The 13,889-nt window shown below is 35.5% G+C and overlaps 1 protein-coding gene across 4 annotated transcripts in view; it reads right to left on the reverse strand.

Annotated features, from left to right (window-relative positions):
- COL24A1 (collagen type XXIV alpha 1 chain) overlaps nt 1–13,889 on the reverse strand; it is a 392,042-nt gene that overhangs the window by 34,471 nt on the left and 343,682 nt on the right. For 3 of the 4 annotated variants that reach the window (XR_007721823.1, XM_050772480.1, XM_050772632.1), the window contains exons 50-54: nt 12,298–12,405; nt 12,152–12,205; nt 11,532–11,594; nt 9,468–9,521; nt 3,907–3,942 (exon numbers count right to left, since the gene is read on the reverse strand). Coding sequence is in view for 3 of the 4 variants with exons in the window: in XM_050772480.1 (XP_050628437.1) it covers nt 3,907–3,942; nt 9,468–9,521; nt 11,532–11,594; nt 12,152–12,205; nt 12,298–12,405 (315 nt within the window). In the remaining variant the exon portion in view is untranslated. The remainder of the gene's footprint in view (nt 1–3,906; nt 3,943–9,467; nt 9,522–11,531; nt 11,595–12,151; nt 12,206–12,297; nt 12,406–13,889) is intronic. The other variant, XM_050772561.1, reaches the window with a different exon arrangement.

Below are 13,889 nucleotides of genomic sequence, written 5' to 3' on the forward strand. Positions count from 1 at the left end.
GGCAAGGCAAATAATCCATTTCACACAGTGATCGGGGAAGAAGTGATTGGCAGGTTCTTAAACACGTTTAGAGTTTATCAGATTTCACTGCAATCTACCACATAGGTTTATTTTTATTTTTATTTATTATACTTTAAGTTCTGGGTTACATGTGCAGAACTTGCCGTTTTGTTACACAGGTATATACGTGCCATGGTGGTTTGCTGCACCCATCAACCCATCACCTACATTAGGTATTTCTCCTAATGTTATCCCTCCCCTAGCCCCCGACCCCCCACAGGCCCCGGTGTGTGATGTTCCCCTCCCTGTGTCCATGTGTTCTCATTGTTCAACTCCCACTTATGAGTGAGAACATGTGGTGTTCGGTTTTCTGATCTTGTGATAGTCTGCTGAGAATGATGGTTTCTAGCTTCATCCATGTCCCTGCAAAGGACATGAACTCATCCTTTCTTATGGCTGCATAGTATTCCATGGTGTATATGAGCCATGTTTTCTTAATCCAGTCTATCACTGATGGACATTTGGGTTGGTTCCAAGTCTTTGCTATTGTGAATAGTGCTGCAATAAACATATGTGTGCATGTGTCTTTATCATAGAATTATTTATAATTCTTTGGGTATATGCCCAGTAATGGGATTGCTGGGTCAAATGGTATTTCTAGTTCTAGATTCTTGAGGAATTGCCACACTGTCTTCCACAATGGTTGAACTAATTTACACTCTCACCAACAGTGTAAAAGCATTCCTATTTTTCCACAACATCTCCAGCATCTGTTGTTTCCTGACTTTTTAATGATCGCCATTCTAACTGGCATGAGACGGTATCGCACTGTGGTTTTGATTTGCATTTCTCTAATGACCAGTGATGATGAGCATTTTTTCATATGTCTGTTGGCTGCATAAATGTCTTCTTTTGAGAAGTGTCTGTTCATATCCTTTGCCCATTTTTTGATGGCGTTGTTTGCTTTTTTCTTATAAATTTGTTTAAGTTCTTTGTAGATTCTGGATATTAGCCCTTTGTCAGATGGATAGATTGCAAAAATTTTCTCCCATTCTGTAGGTTGCCTGTTGACTCTGATGATAGTTTCTTTTGCTGTGCAGAAGCTCTTTAGTTTAATTAGATCCCATTTGTCAATTTTGTCTTTTGTTGTCATTGCTTTTGGTGTTTTAGACATGAAGTCTCTGACCATGCCTATGTCCTGAATGGTATTGCCCAGGTTTTCTTCTAGGGTTTTTATGGTCCTAGGTCTTACATTTAAGTCTTTGATCCATCTTGAGTGGATTTTTGTATAAGGTGTAAGGAAGGGGTCCAGTTTCAGTTTTCTGCAAATGGCAAGCCAGTTTTCCCAACACCATTTATTAAATAGGGAATCTTTTCCCCATTGCTTGTGTGTGTCAGGTTTGTCAGAGATCAGATGGTTGTAGATGTGTGGTGTTATTTCTGAGGTCTCTGTTCTGTTCCATTGGTCTATATATGTGTTTTGGTACTAGTACCATGCTGTTTTGGTTACTATACCCTTGTAGTAAAGTTTGAAGTCAGGTAGTGTGATGCCTCCAGCTTTATTCTTCTTGCCCAGGATTGTCTTGGCTATGTGGGCTCTTTTTTTGGTTTCATATGAAGTTTAAAGTAGTTTTTTCCAATTCTGTGAAGAAAGTCAGTGGTAGCTTGATGGGGATAGCAATGAATCTATAAATTACTTTGGGCAGTACGGCCATTTTGACGAAATTGATTCTTCCTATTCATGAACATGGAATGTTTTTCCATTTGTTTGTGTCCTCTCTTATTTCCTTGAGTAGTGGTTTGTAGTTCTCCTTGAAGAGGTCCTTCACATCCCTTGTAAGTTGGATTCCTAGGTATTTTATTCTCTTAGTAGCAATTGTGAATGGGAGTTCACTCATGATTTGGTTCTGTGTTTGTCTGTTATTGGTGTATAGGAATGCTTGTGATTTTTGCACGTTGATTTTGTATCCTGAGATTTTGCTGAAGTTGCTTATCAGTTTAAGGAGATTTTGGGCTGAGACGATGGGGTGTTCTAAATATATAATCTTGTCATCTGCTAACAGAGACAATTTGACTTCCTCTCTTCCTATGTGAATACCCTTTATTTCTTTCTCTTGCCTGATTTCCCTGGCCAGAACTTCCAATACCATGTTGACTAGGAGTGGTCCTTGTCTTGTGCCGGTTTTCACAGGGAATGCTTCCAGTTTTTGCCCATTCAGTATGATATTGGCTGTGGGTTTGTCATAAATAGTTCTTATTATGTTGAGATACATTCCATTGATACCTAGTTTATTGAGTTTTTGGTGTGAAAGACTGTTGAATTTTGTTAAAGGCATTTTCTGCATCTATTGAGATAATCATGTGGTTTTTGTCATTGTTTCTGTTTATGTGACGGATTATGTTTATTGATTTGCATATGTTGAATGAGCCTTTCATCCCAGGGATGAAGCCGACTTGATCATGGTGGATAAGCTTTTGGATGTGCTGCTGGATTTGGTTTGCCAGTATTTTATTGAGGTTTTGCACATCGATGTTCATCAGGGATATTGGCCTAAAATTCTCTTTCTTTGGTGTGTCTCTACTAGGCTTTGGTATCAGGATGATGCTGTCCTCATAAAATGACTTAGGGAGGATTCCTTCATTTTCTCTTGCTCAGAATAGTTTCAGAAGAAATGGTACCAGCTCCTCTTTGTACCTCTGGTAAAATTTGTCTGTGAATCTGTCTGGTCCTGGACTTTTTGGGGTTGGTAGGCTATTAATTATTGCCTCAATTTCAGAGCTTGTTATTGGTCTATTCAGAGATTCAACTTCTTCCTGGTTTAGTCTTGGGAGGTGTATGTGTGTCCAGGAATTTATCCATTTCTTTTAGATTTTCTAGTTTATCTGTATAGAGGTGTTTATAGTATTCTCTGATAGTAGTTTATATTTCTGTGGGATCAGTGATGATATCCCATTTATCATTTTTTTATTGCATCTATTTGATTCTTCACTCTTTTCTTCTTTATTAGTCTTGCTAGTGGTCTATCAATTTTGTTGATCTTTTCAAAATACCAGCTCCTGGATTCATTGATTTCTTGAAAGGTTTTTTTGTGTCTCTATTTCCTTCAGTTCTGCTCTGATCTTAGTTATTTCTTGCCTTCTGTTAGTTTTTGAATTTGTTTGCTCTTGCTTCTCTAATTGTTTTAATTGTGATGTTAGGGTGTCGATTTTAGATCTTTCCTGCTTTCTCTTGTGGGCATTTAGTGCTATATTTCCCTCTACACACTGCTTTAAATGTGTCCCAGAGATTCTGGTACATTATGTCTTTGTTCTCATTGGTTTCAAAGATCTTTATTTCTGCCTTCATTCTGTTATTTACCCAGTAGTCAGTCAGGAGCAGGTTGTTCAGTTTCCATGTAGTTGTGCAGTTTTGAGTGAGATTCTTAAGTCTGAGTTCTAATTTGATTGCAGGGTGGTCTGAGAGACAGTTTGTTGGGTGTGATTTCTGTTCTTTTACATTTGATGAGGAGTGCTTTACTTCCAATTATGTGGTCAATTTTAGAGTAAGTGTGATGTGGTGCTAAGAAGAATACATATTCTGTTGATTTGGGGTGGAGAGTTCTGCAGATGTCTATTAGGTCCTCTTGGTCCAGAGCTGAGTTTAAGTCCTGGATATCCTTGTTAATTTTCTGTCTCATTGATCTGTCTAATATTGACAGCGGGGTGTTAAAGTCTCCCATTATTTTTGTGTGAGTCTAAGTCTCTTTTACCACATAATTTAAATCTACTTCCTAACAACTGCAATTTTATTTTTATTCTACAAGTATCAGAGATATAATAATGAATAACTGTAAAATAGTCCTTGCTTTCATGGAGCTTAAAGTCTAATGTCAGGGTTACTAAAATCACAAATTTAGTTAAACTTACAGTTTCACCTCTAAAGCCCTTTTCACCTCTGGGTCCCTAAAAGAAAAAAATAAAAGATGTTAGTTCAGTGTTATTGATAGTTATGTATTAAATGTAGCTGAGGTCATTATATGTAGAAACACGACAATTTATATTTTTGCTTTTTCTATGTAGTAAGACCTGTTTTGTTAAATTGTATAAGTTCTAGTTTTATTTTCCTAAATAAAGCAAAGCAAACAAAAAACCCCTAGTGATTTATCAAGTTGTCTGCTTTGCTGTTCCTAGTTCTAACCTTAAGGTGAGACTGAGATAACTACTTATTCATTCAATTAAGTCAAAACAGCTTATCTGACAATCATATACAAAACAATTTAAAAAGGACATTCTAAATTCAGGTTAAATTCTTCTAATATTTGTTTTTCTTAACTTTTGAAAACCCTGTTTCTGGGATGGTTTCCTTTCTCTTTCTTGTAAATTTTGATATGTTGTATACGTTTCCATGCAGTTCAAAATAATTTCTAATTTTCTTGGAGACTTCCTCTTTGATCCATGAATTATTTAGAAGTGTGTGATTTAATTTTCAAGTGTTTGGAGATTTTCCTATTATCTTTCTGTTATTGATTTCTAGTTTAATTCCATTGGCAAGAGAATATACCTTCTATGACCTCAGTTCTTTTACATTTAGTAAAATTTGTTTTATGCCCCATAATATCTTCTATGTTGGTGAATGTTCCATATACACTTGAAACAAATGTAGTTTGCTATTGTTGGGTGGACCTACTGCTTTTAAAACGTGTTAATATTTTCCTGTTCATCCTTTTGAAAATTTTATATATACGTAAAAAATGAGATAATACTATTCATCTTTTTTGTAACCTGAATTTATACCTTCATATATATAATATGAATGCTCTTCCATGTCAATCTACATTCTTTTAGATAATTAAAATACTTGTCTAGTATTTAACATACTATGATAATATTTTAAATTTGCTATTATTAGACTTTTTGCTAATTTTTGTCATTGTTAGCAGTGTTGTGAGAGATACCCTTATAGTATAAAATTTTTGTTAAAGACTGTCCTCCAGAAAGTTAGTTTGAAATTACATACACACCTGAAAAATGGAAGTGTATATTTCTTCTGATCTATGTCATGTTCTTTGTTAATTTGCAAGCTAAGAATACTATCTTCTCATTTATTCACCATTTGTATGACTTCTGTGTTTCTCATCTTGTCTCAATTCATTTTAAACTAGGTATTAACTTAAAATAACTTACTTATTTTTAATTAATTAATTTATTTATTTTTGAGATGGAGTCTCACTCTGTCACCGGACTGGAGTGCAGTGGCATGATCTCGGCTCACTACAACCTCCACCTCCTGAGTTCAAGCGATTCTCCTGCCCCAGCCTCCTGAGTAGCTGGGACTACAGGAGCACGCCACTACACCCAGATAATTTTTGTATTTTCAGTAAAGATGGGGTTTCACCATGTTGGCCAGGATTATCTCAATCTCCTGACCTTGTGATCCACCCACCTCAGCCTCCCAAAGCACTGAGATTACAGGAGTGAGCCACTGTGCCCGGACCCTGATTTTTAAGATATCTACACAGCACTTAAAAAATACATATACACCATTTTCCACTCCCTAGTCAGTATTAAAAACCTGGTATGTATCTTTTCATACCTTTTTCTAATCAAATACTGACAAATACATTTATATATGTATGGGAAATATTGCTTGTGTTTTATAATATTGGGATCATATTATATACTCTTCTATGCATCTCACTTAACAATACATCATGAAATAACTGAGTCAGTCAAACTAGATATAATAAATTCTTTTAAATAACTGCATAATATTCCATGAAATGGCTAACCTATAACTTATCCAATAATTCCTTTAGAAATGAGTATTCATGTAATTTCAATTTTTTTCCCCAATAAAAGCAGTATTGTAAAAAAAAAAAGTCTTTGCAAAATTTCATTAGTGTATTGGGTGTGTTTATACCGGTGGGATAAATTCCTCAAAGTAGAACTGTTTTGTTAAAGAATATGTCCCTATATTTAGCAAATCTTTCCATAAAGGGTGTAATTCACATTTTTACCAGTGATCAATGATAGTACTGTTTTCTCCTATATTCCCTTCTGAGAAGTTAAGTGTAATATCTTATTTTACTTTAATTTGCATATCTCTAATTTAAAGTTAGGTGAGTGTCTTTTTATTATAAAACAATAGTTGAACTTTCGGATTTGTTCTTTTTTTCTCCACTGGCTACTTTTTTGATGGAATGGTTTTCATTTTTCTATTGAACTTTCTTTTTCAAACTATAAGAGTTCTTGGTATATGTGTGTGTATGTCTATCTAGAAAGATAGATATACATCTATCTATCTATCTATCTATCTATCTATCTATCTATCTATCTATCATCTATCTCTATCTAGATACACACACATATCCATATCAATAGATAGGTAAATATTCTTTTTTTCTTTTGCCTAGGCTGGAGTGCAGTGGCACGATCATGGCTCCCTGCAGCCTCAACTTCCTGGGATCAAGTGGTCCTCCCACCTCAGCCTCTCGAGTAGCTGGGACTATATGCATCTGCCACTACACCAGGCTCAGTTTTAGTTTTTTTGTAGAGATGGGATCTCGCTATATTGCCAAGGCTGGTCTAAACTCCTGTGCTCAAGCAATCCTCCAGCCTCAGCCTCCCAAAGTGCTGGTAATACAGCCATGAACTACTGTGCCCAATTGAACTCTTTGTATATTAACCTGTTATATGTTATATGCTTTGTAAATATTTTTCCCAATCGATATTACTTTTAAACTTTATTCATGGAATCTTTTTTCCATATAAAATTTAAAACCTTTTCAAGTATTCAAATATACTTTCTGTTCTTTTATAGGTCTCCCCAATCCTTAAGCTACATGTTAGTTTTCTTGATTATTCTTCAATTTTTTTTTTTTTTTTTTTTTTTGAGATGGAGTTTCACGCTTATTGCCCAGGCTGGAGTGCAATGGCATAATCTTGGCTCACTGCAACATCTGTCTCCCAGTTTCAAGAGATTCTCCTGCCTCAGCCTCCCAGGTAGCTGGGATTACAGGCATGTACCACCACACCCAGCTAATTTTGTATTTTTAGTAGAGATGAAGTTTCACCATGTTGGCCAGGCTGGTCTTGAACTCCTGACCTCAGGCGATCTGCCCACCTCGGCCTCCCAAAGTGCTGGGATTACAAGCGTGAGACACTGCGCATGGCCTCTTCTAAGCTTTTTATTATTTTAGTTTTTACATTAAAGTCTTTAACAGTTCATCTAGGATTAAAATAATTTTGGCAAATGGGATTCCAATTCTTCTTTCTTCTTTTTTTCTTTTTTAAAGAAATGGGGTCTCACTCTGTTTGCCCAGGCTTGAGTGCAGTGGGTGCAATCAGCTCACTGTAGCCTGGAACTCCTGGGCTCAAGCAATCCTCCCGTCTTAGCCTAAGTAGCTAGGGCTATAGGCATGTACCACCACACACAGCTAATTTATTTTTCTATGATGGGGGTCTCACTGTCTTGCCCAGGCTGTGTTCCAATTTCTTACAGCAGGAAGATACTCAAAGTAATTCCATCTCTCTTCCCTGTCACTGACGTAGGAGTAAGCATCTGGCTGAATGCTAAAGATATGAAAAAAATGTAATCGGAGACTTCTAAAAAAATTCTTATTTTTGCCATGATAGTACTTTATGCCACTTTTTTCCTTTGGATAATTATATCTGGATGTGGTTCTTGAGAAATTGTAGTAATCTTGCTATATGCCTAATTATGAAGCCAACATTCAGGATATCAGGGTAGAGACATAGAGATATAAGAAAGACATAAGAACCTGGTCTTGGATAAGATAATTGAGTCACCAAATTAACCAATTCTGAAGCCCTTCCTATAACGTGATACAAATTTTCTTATTGCTAAAAGTAGTTTGGTTCAGGGTTCCTATTATTTGCAGCCAATTCTTCCTCAATTATATGCCATTTTTGTTATAAGTAAATTCCTATATATACTTAAGATCAAATTCTGGGCTTCAGTCTGTTACACCCATCTGTTTATTTCTTTGTACTACTATATAGTTTCATTTACAATGACTTTGTAGTATTGTTTTCTTATCAGAAAAGCAAGCCCGTCACCCCTCACCAGTATTTTTTTTCACAATGTTTTCTCTAATCTCAAATGTTTATTCTTTCATAATGAACTTTTCTTCTCAGAATGGAAAAAACTTAATATGGAAAAATTGGTGTACATGCTGAATACTATAAGGGTCTTTAAGAACTATCTATAAACAAAACACAGTAAGATATTTTAATTAAGTAATTTTAAAATTACATTTTCCTTAACCAATTAATACATCATAGTTTTGACAGAGGGGAACAATCATTCTGTAATCAGAACAGTATGTGTCCCTTAGCTTGCTGAAGAACCACTCACTGAAATATAAGAATTATCCCACTTACAATCTTATATAGCTCCGAGTGGCAAATGTTGAAAGTCTAGAGAAATACTGAGTTATACATTTTACTTCTTTTGTTTACATATCCAGTAACTTTGGTGGTTTCTTCTCTAAATTTATCAAAGAGAATAGTGGCATTAAACATTTGAAGCATTCTATTTTTATATTTTTAAATTGTCTGTGTCTATAAATAACTTCCAAATAATTCAAAATATCAATTCCCTAGATAGAATGAATCTTTCCTCTCTAAGTCTCAGTTTGACCCTTTCTACTGTCCTCCTTGTTTGTTAATACTATTATCAGTGTTGGAAAACTTTTCCAACATCACTTGCCCAATCATTGTCTCATTTCTCTGTTTTATTTCATAGCCAAATTTCTTAAGGCGCTGGCATGTAATATCTCAATTTCCTCTCCAGACACAGCTTGAATGGAGTGGAAAGAGCGCTGGTCTTGAAGTAAGAAACACTAGCTATGTAATTCACCAGGTCTATCACCTTGAATGACTAGATGAATCCATAAACCTCATCTGTTTCCTCATCTGTTAAATGAAAATAATATCTACTGCAAAAGTTTGTTGTAAGAATTTAAGGAACATTATTATTAAATATTTTCCTCTACTTCCTTCATCATTGTAACCTGTACTCTATCTTCTACTGCAACTTATTCTCTCAAAGATTACTGTTGACTACTCCTTTCTTGAAAGCTATTCTCTCGAACGATTCTTTCCTTCCTTTATAGTAGGTACTTCCAAAAACTCAAATCTTGGATGTCTGCACACCTTTTGCTATCTATGTTCTTTCCTTCAGAAGAATAATTTATTTTTATTGCTCAAGTGTTTATGACGCTCTCCCCTTCCTGACTCAGTTCTATTTTCTTTTCTTAACTCCAATTATAAATGCCTACCTACTTACTTACACTGTCTTCATTACACATATGGTCCCTAACTTCTCAGGAATCATCTTCCAGAAGAAAATGTATGTCTATTTTTTCCAATTGCTTCTCAAATACCCTAATTCTTTGTAGATTATTCTAGAAACAGGATTAAAGAAAAAAAAAGAGTACAAAAGACTTATATTATGATAAACTTACAGTTCTACCTGTTGGGCCTATTATACCTTCTCTGCCAAGGGGACCAGTGTTTCCCTGTTGAAGTAAAAGAAAAACAGTCTCGCTGTTAGTATAATTAAAAAAAAAAACAACTCCAGAGAATCTTTTGTACAATGGTAAAAGAGTCATGTCTACATAATTATCCTTTTTAATATAAAATCTTATAGCATTAGCATAAATTATAATAATCTTGGTTAACAGTATGTGACTCAATTTTGCATATTATTAAAGTCTCCTATCAGGAGAGTTACATCTGTATAATTTCTAAAAAACTGATGAATTAGCATTATGATTTTTATGTGGTGATAACTTCAATGATGCATTTTACACGTATGTCATTATATAACAAATAAAACTATATAAAAAAGAATAGAATGATGAACAAGGTTTTGAATAAATTTCTGTGCAGATGTTGAAAGAGCAGATGTTTGGGTAACATGAAGCGTGAAATAGAGAAAAAGTACAGTAAGGAACCAGAGGGAAGCGTATGTGACCAACTAAACTTCAGTTCTTCATTTGTAAAACAGGAATAAGAACATCTACTTCATAGGGACATTGTGAGAATTAAATATGAAAAGTGCTTTTAAAACTTTAAGCTGTTATTTGATTATGAGGATAACCTTGAATAAGGTGAATTTCTGATCAATTCCTCCCAAAGTAGGAACAGAGTCTATAATTTCTCAGTGAGTACAAAATGCCCATTTTAGTTTTTTCCTACAAACTTCAGCTTCCTTGGTTCTTCAGAAATCATGAAAATAGCTAATACATTTATAGTTGAAGAAATATTCAGGAAGGTCTTTAAACAATTACTATGACAATACTCCTCTTTGCATTATGTTTTGATTGTTTGTATTGAGACGGAGTCTGTTGTTGCCCAGGCTGGAGTGCAGTGGTGTCAGCTCACTGCAACCTTCGCCTCCTGGGTTCAAGTGATTCTCCTGCCTCAGCCTTCTGAGCAGCTGGGATTACAGGCATGTGCCACCACGCCCAGCTAAATTTTTTGTATTTTTATTACAGACGGGGTTTCACCATATTTATCAGGCTGGTCTCGAACTCCTGACCTCAAGCAATCCACCCGCCTCGGCCTCCCAAAGTGCTGAGATTACAGGTGTGAGCCACCGCGTCTGGCCTTTTTTGCATTATTGAAAACAACTTATTGTAAGAGTTAGGAAAGCAGTGAAGGATTTTAAAAGTTTGACTTTCATTGAATAGTCATTTAAGATACCTTTCTCCTGCATCTGAACTGCTTCCCTTCTTCCTTTCTCTGCTCTTTCTACACTTGCCCCTGCAGCTGCTATGAGTCATAGAGATGCTACTACCACAGCCAAACCATTACTTGAAGTTTTTGATTTTTTTTCTCTTCAGTTTCTTTTTCTTTCAGTTTTATAGAACATCTCATCAATTAGAAAGTTTTGGTTAATAAAAACTAAAATAAAACAAAACAAAAAACTAAAAACAATAATCAGTAACCACTGGTGGCTTATTTGTCCTATTTATATTCTCTACAATTTGCAATTACAAGCACTCACTGCTAATTGGAGTTCCTCAGACCCTGTTTTTTGCAACTATTTAAGCGGTTCCTCATCACTCTCTTGGGATACCTGCCCCTGAGCTGGGAAAACACAGCTATTGGGAAATATTTTCAGTCTGGTCTGAAGAGCTCTGGTCATACACAAGCTTCTTCCAGGTGGTGCATGGAGGTGGTCTCTGGTTGTATTAATGCTTATAACATGAAATTGCTGTATGTTTTTGTTCCTGGCGTGAGTTAATAAATACATTATCCAGTCTTCACAGTAATTCTGATGATTCTTTTTTTTTTTTTTTTTAAAGTAATACTGGGAAGTACGGGTGGTCTATGAGGTATTTTGCTTCAAACTAATATATAAACTGCAAAAGACTGAATTCTGCATGTGCCCTTATGAGTTTCTATCTTAAAAGTCATTTTATTAAGTTATTTACTTGTAGCACATTACATTTAGAGCTCTTAAGCCCTACAGTGAGCAAAGAACTACAGTTTCTGGGTAGGCAGAATGACTTGACACTTACTCTCTGTCCAATAGGACCTTTAGGACCTGATATCCCAACAATGCCAGCATCCCCTTCAGGACCCTAGACATACAATAAGAAACAAAAAGATAAAATTCGTAGCTCTATATGAACATTTTACAAAATTATATCAATCTATCAAGAATTGCTCTTTTAAAAATGGAATATAATACTGTTGCGCATGCTGAAGTATTCAGAAAGAAGTGTGCTGAGGCCTACAATTTACTTAGAAATACACCAACGATGGGAGAGAGGGATACATAGATGGAAAAGCACGATAATGCCAGTAGGATAAAATGTTAATGGTAAAATTTAGGTAATGGGTATAGGCATTTACTATAAAAACTTCTCAACATTGCTGTATGTTTGAAAATTTTCATAATAAACTGCTTGGGAAAAGGGATGAAAGAAAACAAAAGCATATCATATACTAAAATTTCTGGGAAAATGTATAGTTACATAATTTTAAAAACAGACATATTCAAAACTCGAATATATAAATATGTACCTACTGAAATTTTACACATTTAAAAAAGCTCAAGTTAGAGACCGTATTGATATTTCAACAGCTCTTTTATTTCTAGATAGTAAGAAGACTAGAAAAAAGTATATAAACATACTTTAGGGCCTGGGAATCCTTGGAAACCTGTCAAACCTTGAACACCATATTCTCCCTGCAAAGTGAATTGACATGATAATAATTATTGTACAATGGTAGCCTGTTCTGTAGAATAAGTGCTTGGTGAATTTCTGAGGTGGTACATACAGGCTGCCCTTTCAGGCCAGGCTCTCCACATGGTCCTTGATCACCTTGTGCTCCTCGGTGACCTCTTGTACCTTGAATTCCAGGTTGACCAGGTAGCCCTTGTTCACCCTACGGGTAGAACAAAGAAAAGTGATATTCACTTCGGAACATATAAATATATTGGCTTTTGAATGAAGCCCAAATACAGGCCCATCCTTAGGCATAATACAAGGCACTGGGGAAATCAAATTTTGCATGTTCATCTTGTTCACCAATATTTTCCACACAAGTAGTATTTAATTATAATGAACCAGAAGTGCAGCAGTGGGAAACGGAAATTCCAGAGATTGTGGTGACGTGTGGAAAGAAGAGGGAAGGGGGAACCTATAGAACTAGGAGGATAGTAAGACTTGAGAGAGGATAGTGAGGGTGTGGTATGTGTGGGTATGCTTAGATGTGATGGAACTTATATTTTTGTTTATGTATTTATTTTATTTTTATTAGAGATGGGGTCTTGCTCTGTTGCCCAGGCTGTAGTGCAGTGGTGTGATCATGGCTTAGTGTAGCCTTAAACCCCCGGGCTGAAGCGATCCTCCCAACTCAGTCTCCTGAGTAACTGGGACTACAGGCACACATCATTGCACCTAGCTAATTTTTTATTTTTTGCAGAGACAGGATCTCACTGTGTAGCCCAGGCTGGTCTTGAACTACTAGCCTTAAGTGATCTTCCTGCACTGGCCTTCCAAAGTGGTAGAATTACAAGTGTGAGCCACTGTGCCTGGCCAGAACTTGTATTTTGAATTGATATCATTTTTCTGTGTTTTCCTTACCATCCAAAGATGATTCAGCTATCTAATACTAGAAAAAGAGTAGTCTCCTGAAGTGTAAACTCTGGTTTTAGCCATGATTATCTTTTTAATTCCATCAATAAAAAATTTCCATTATCTGTCTCCCTAGGTTCCTTTGATATGAACTGTCTTTATCCCCTAAAAGTCACTTTAAGTATACACTTAATCAACATTATTGAAGTTTTAAAAGTCAAGTCTTTTTCACTGATTTTTATTTTTGAAATGAGAGTTGAAATATCTTTCACACCATTTCTAAAAGTAAATTTAGGAATCAGGTGGACTTTAGAGATAGGTTAATGAAAAATGATGTTTGGTAGACTTTGGCCAAAGATTCTTTAAGATTAACAAATTATCTCTCACTGTCTTGAAACAAAGCTATACAACTTTGGGGCTTGACAAATATGGATCCTTCTTATTGCAAATTCAAGCCAAAAGGTAGGGATCTTTATTTCTTTTACTGGCTTTAGCATTTGCTTAGCTGCTTTGGATTTAGTACAAAGGAATATTCATAGTATAAACATTAACAGAAGACTAATATTGTAAACAGTAAGCAAGTGGGTCATGATTTTCAGTTTACCCACATGGGTCAGAAATCTGAAAATTCTTTAGAAGTGGAACTGTGAAAATCAGATTAAGAGGTAATAATGGTAAAGGTGCCAATGTCTTAGTCTTAGGCATTTATGAAAGAGCTTTAGATGTTGGACTAATTTCTGTTGTCTGGGTCAATCCTGCATGAGATATTTCTAAAAGAGGTTTTGTCTGGAA

The sequence above is a fragment of the Macaca thibetana genome, chromosome 1 (genome assembly GCF_024542745.1).
Source record: "Macaca thibetana thibetana isolate TM-01 chromosome 1, ASM2454274v1, whole genome shotgun sequence".
NCBI classification, from domain to species: domain Eukaryota; kingdom Metazoa; phylum Chordata; class Mammalia; order Primates; family Cercopithecidae; genus Macaca; species Macaca thibetana.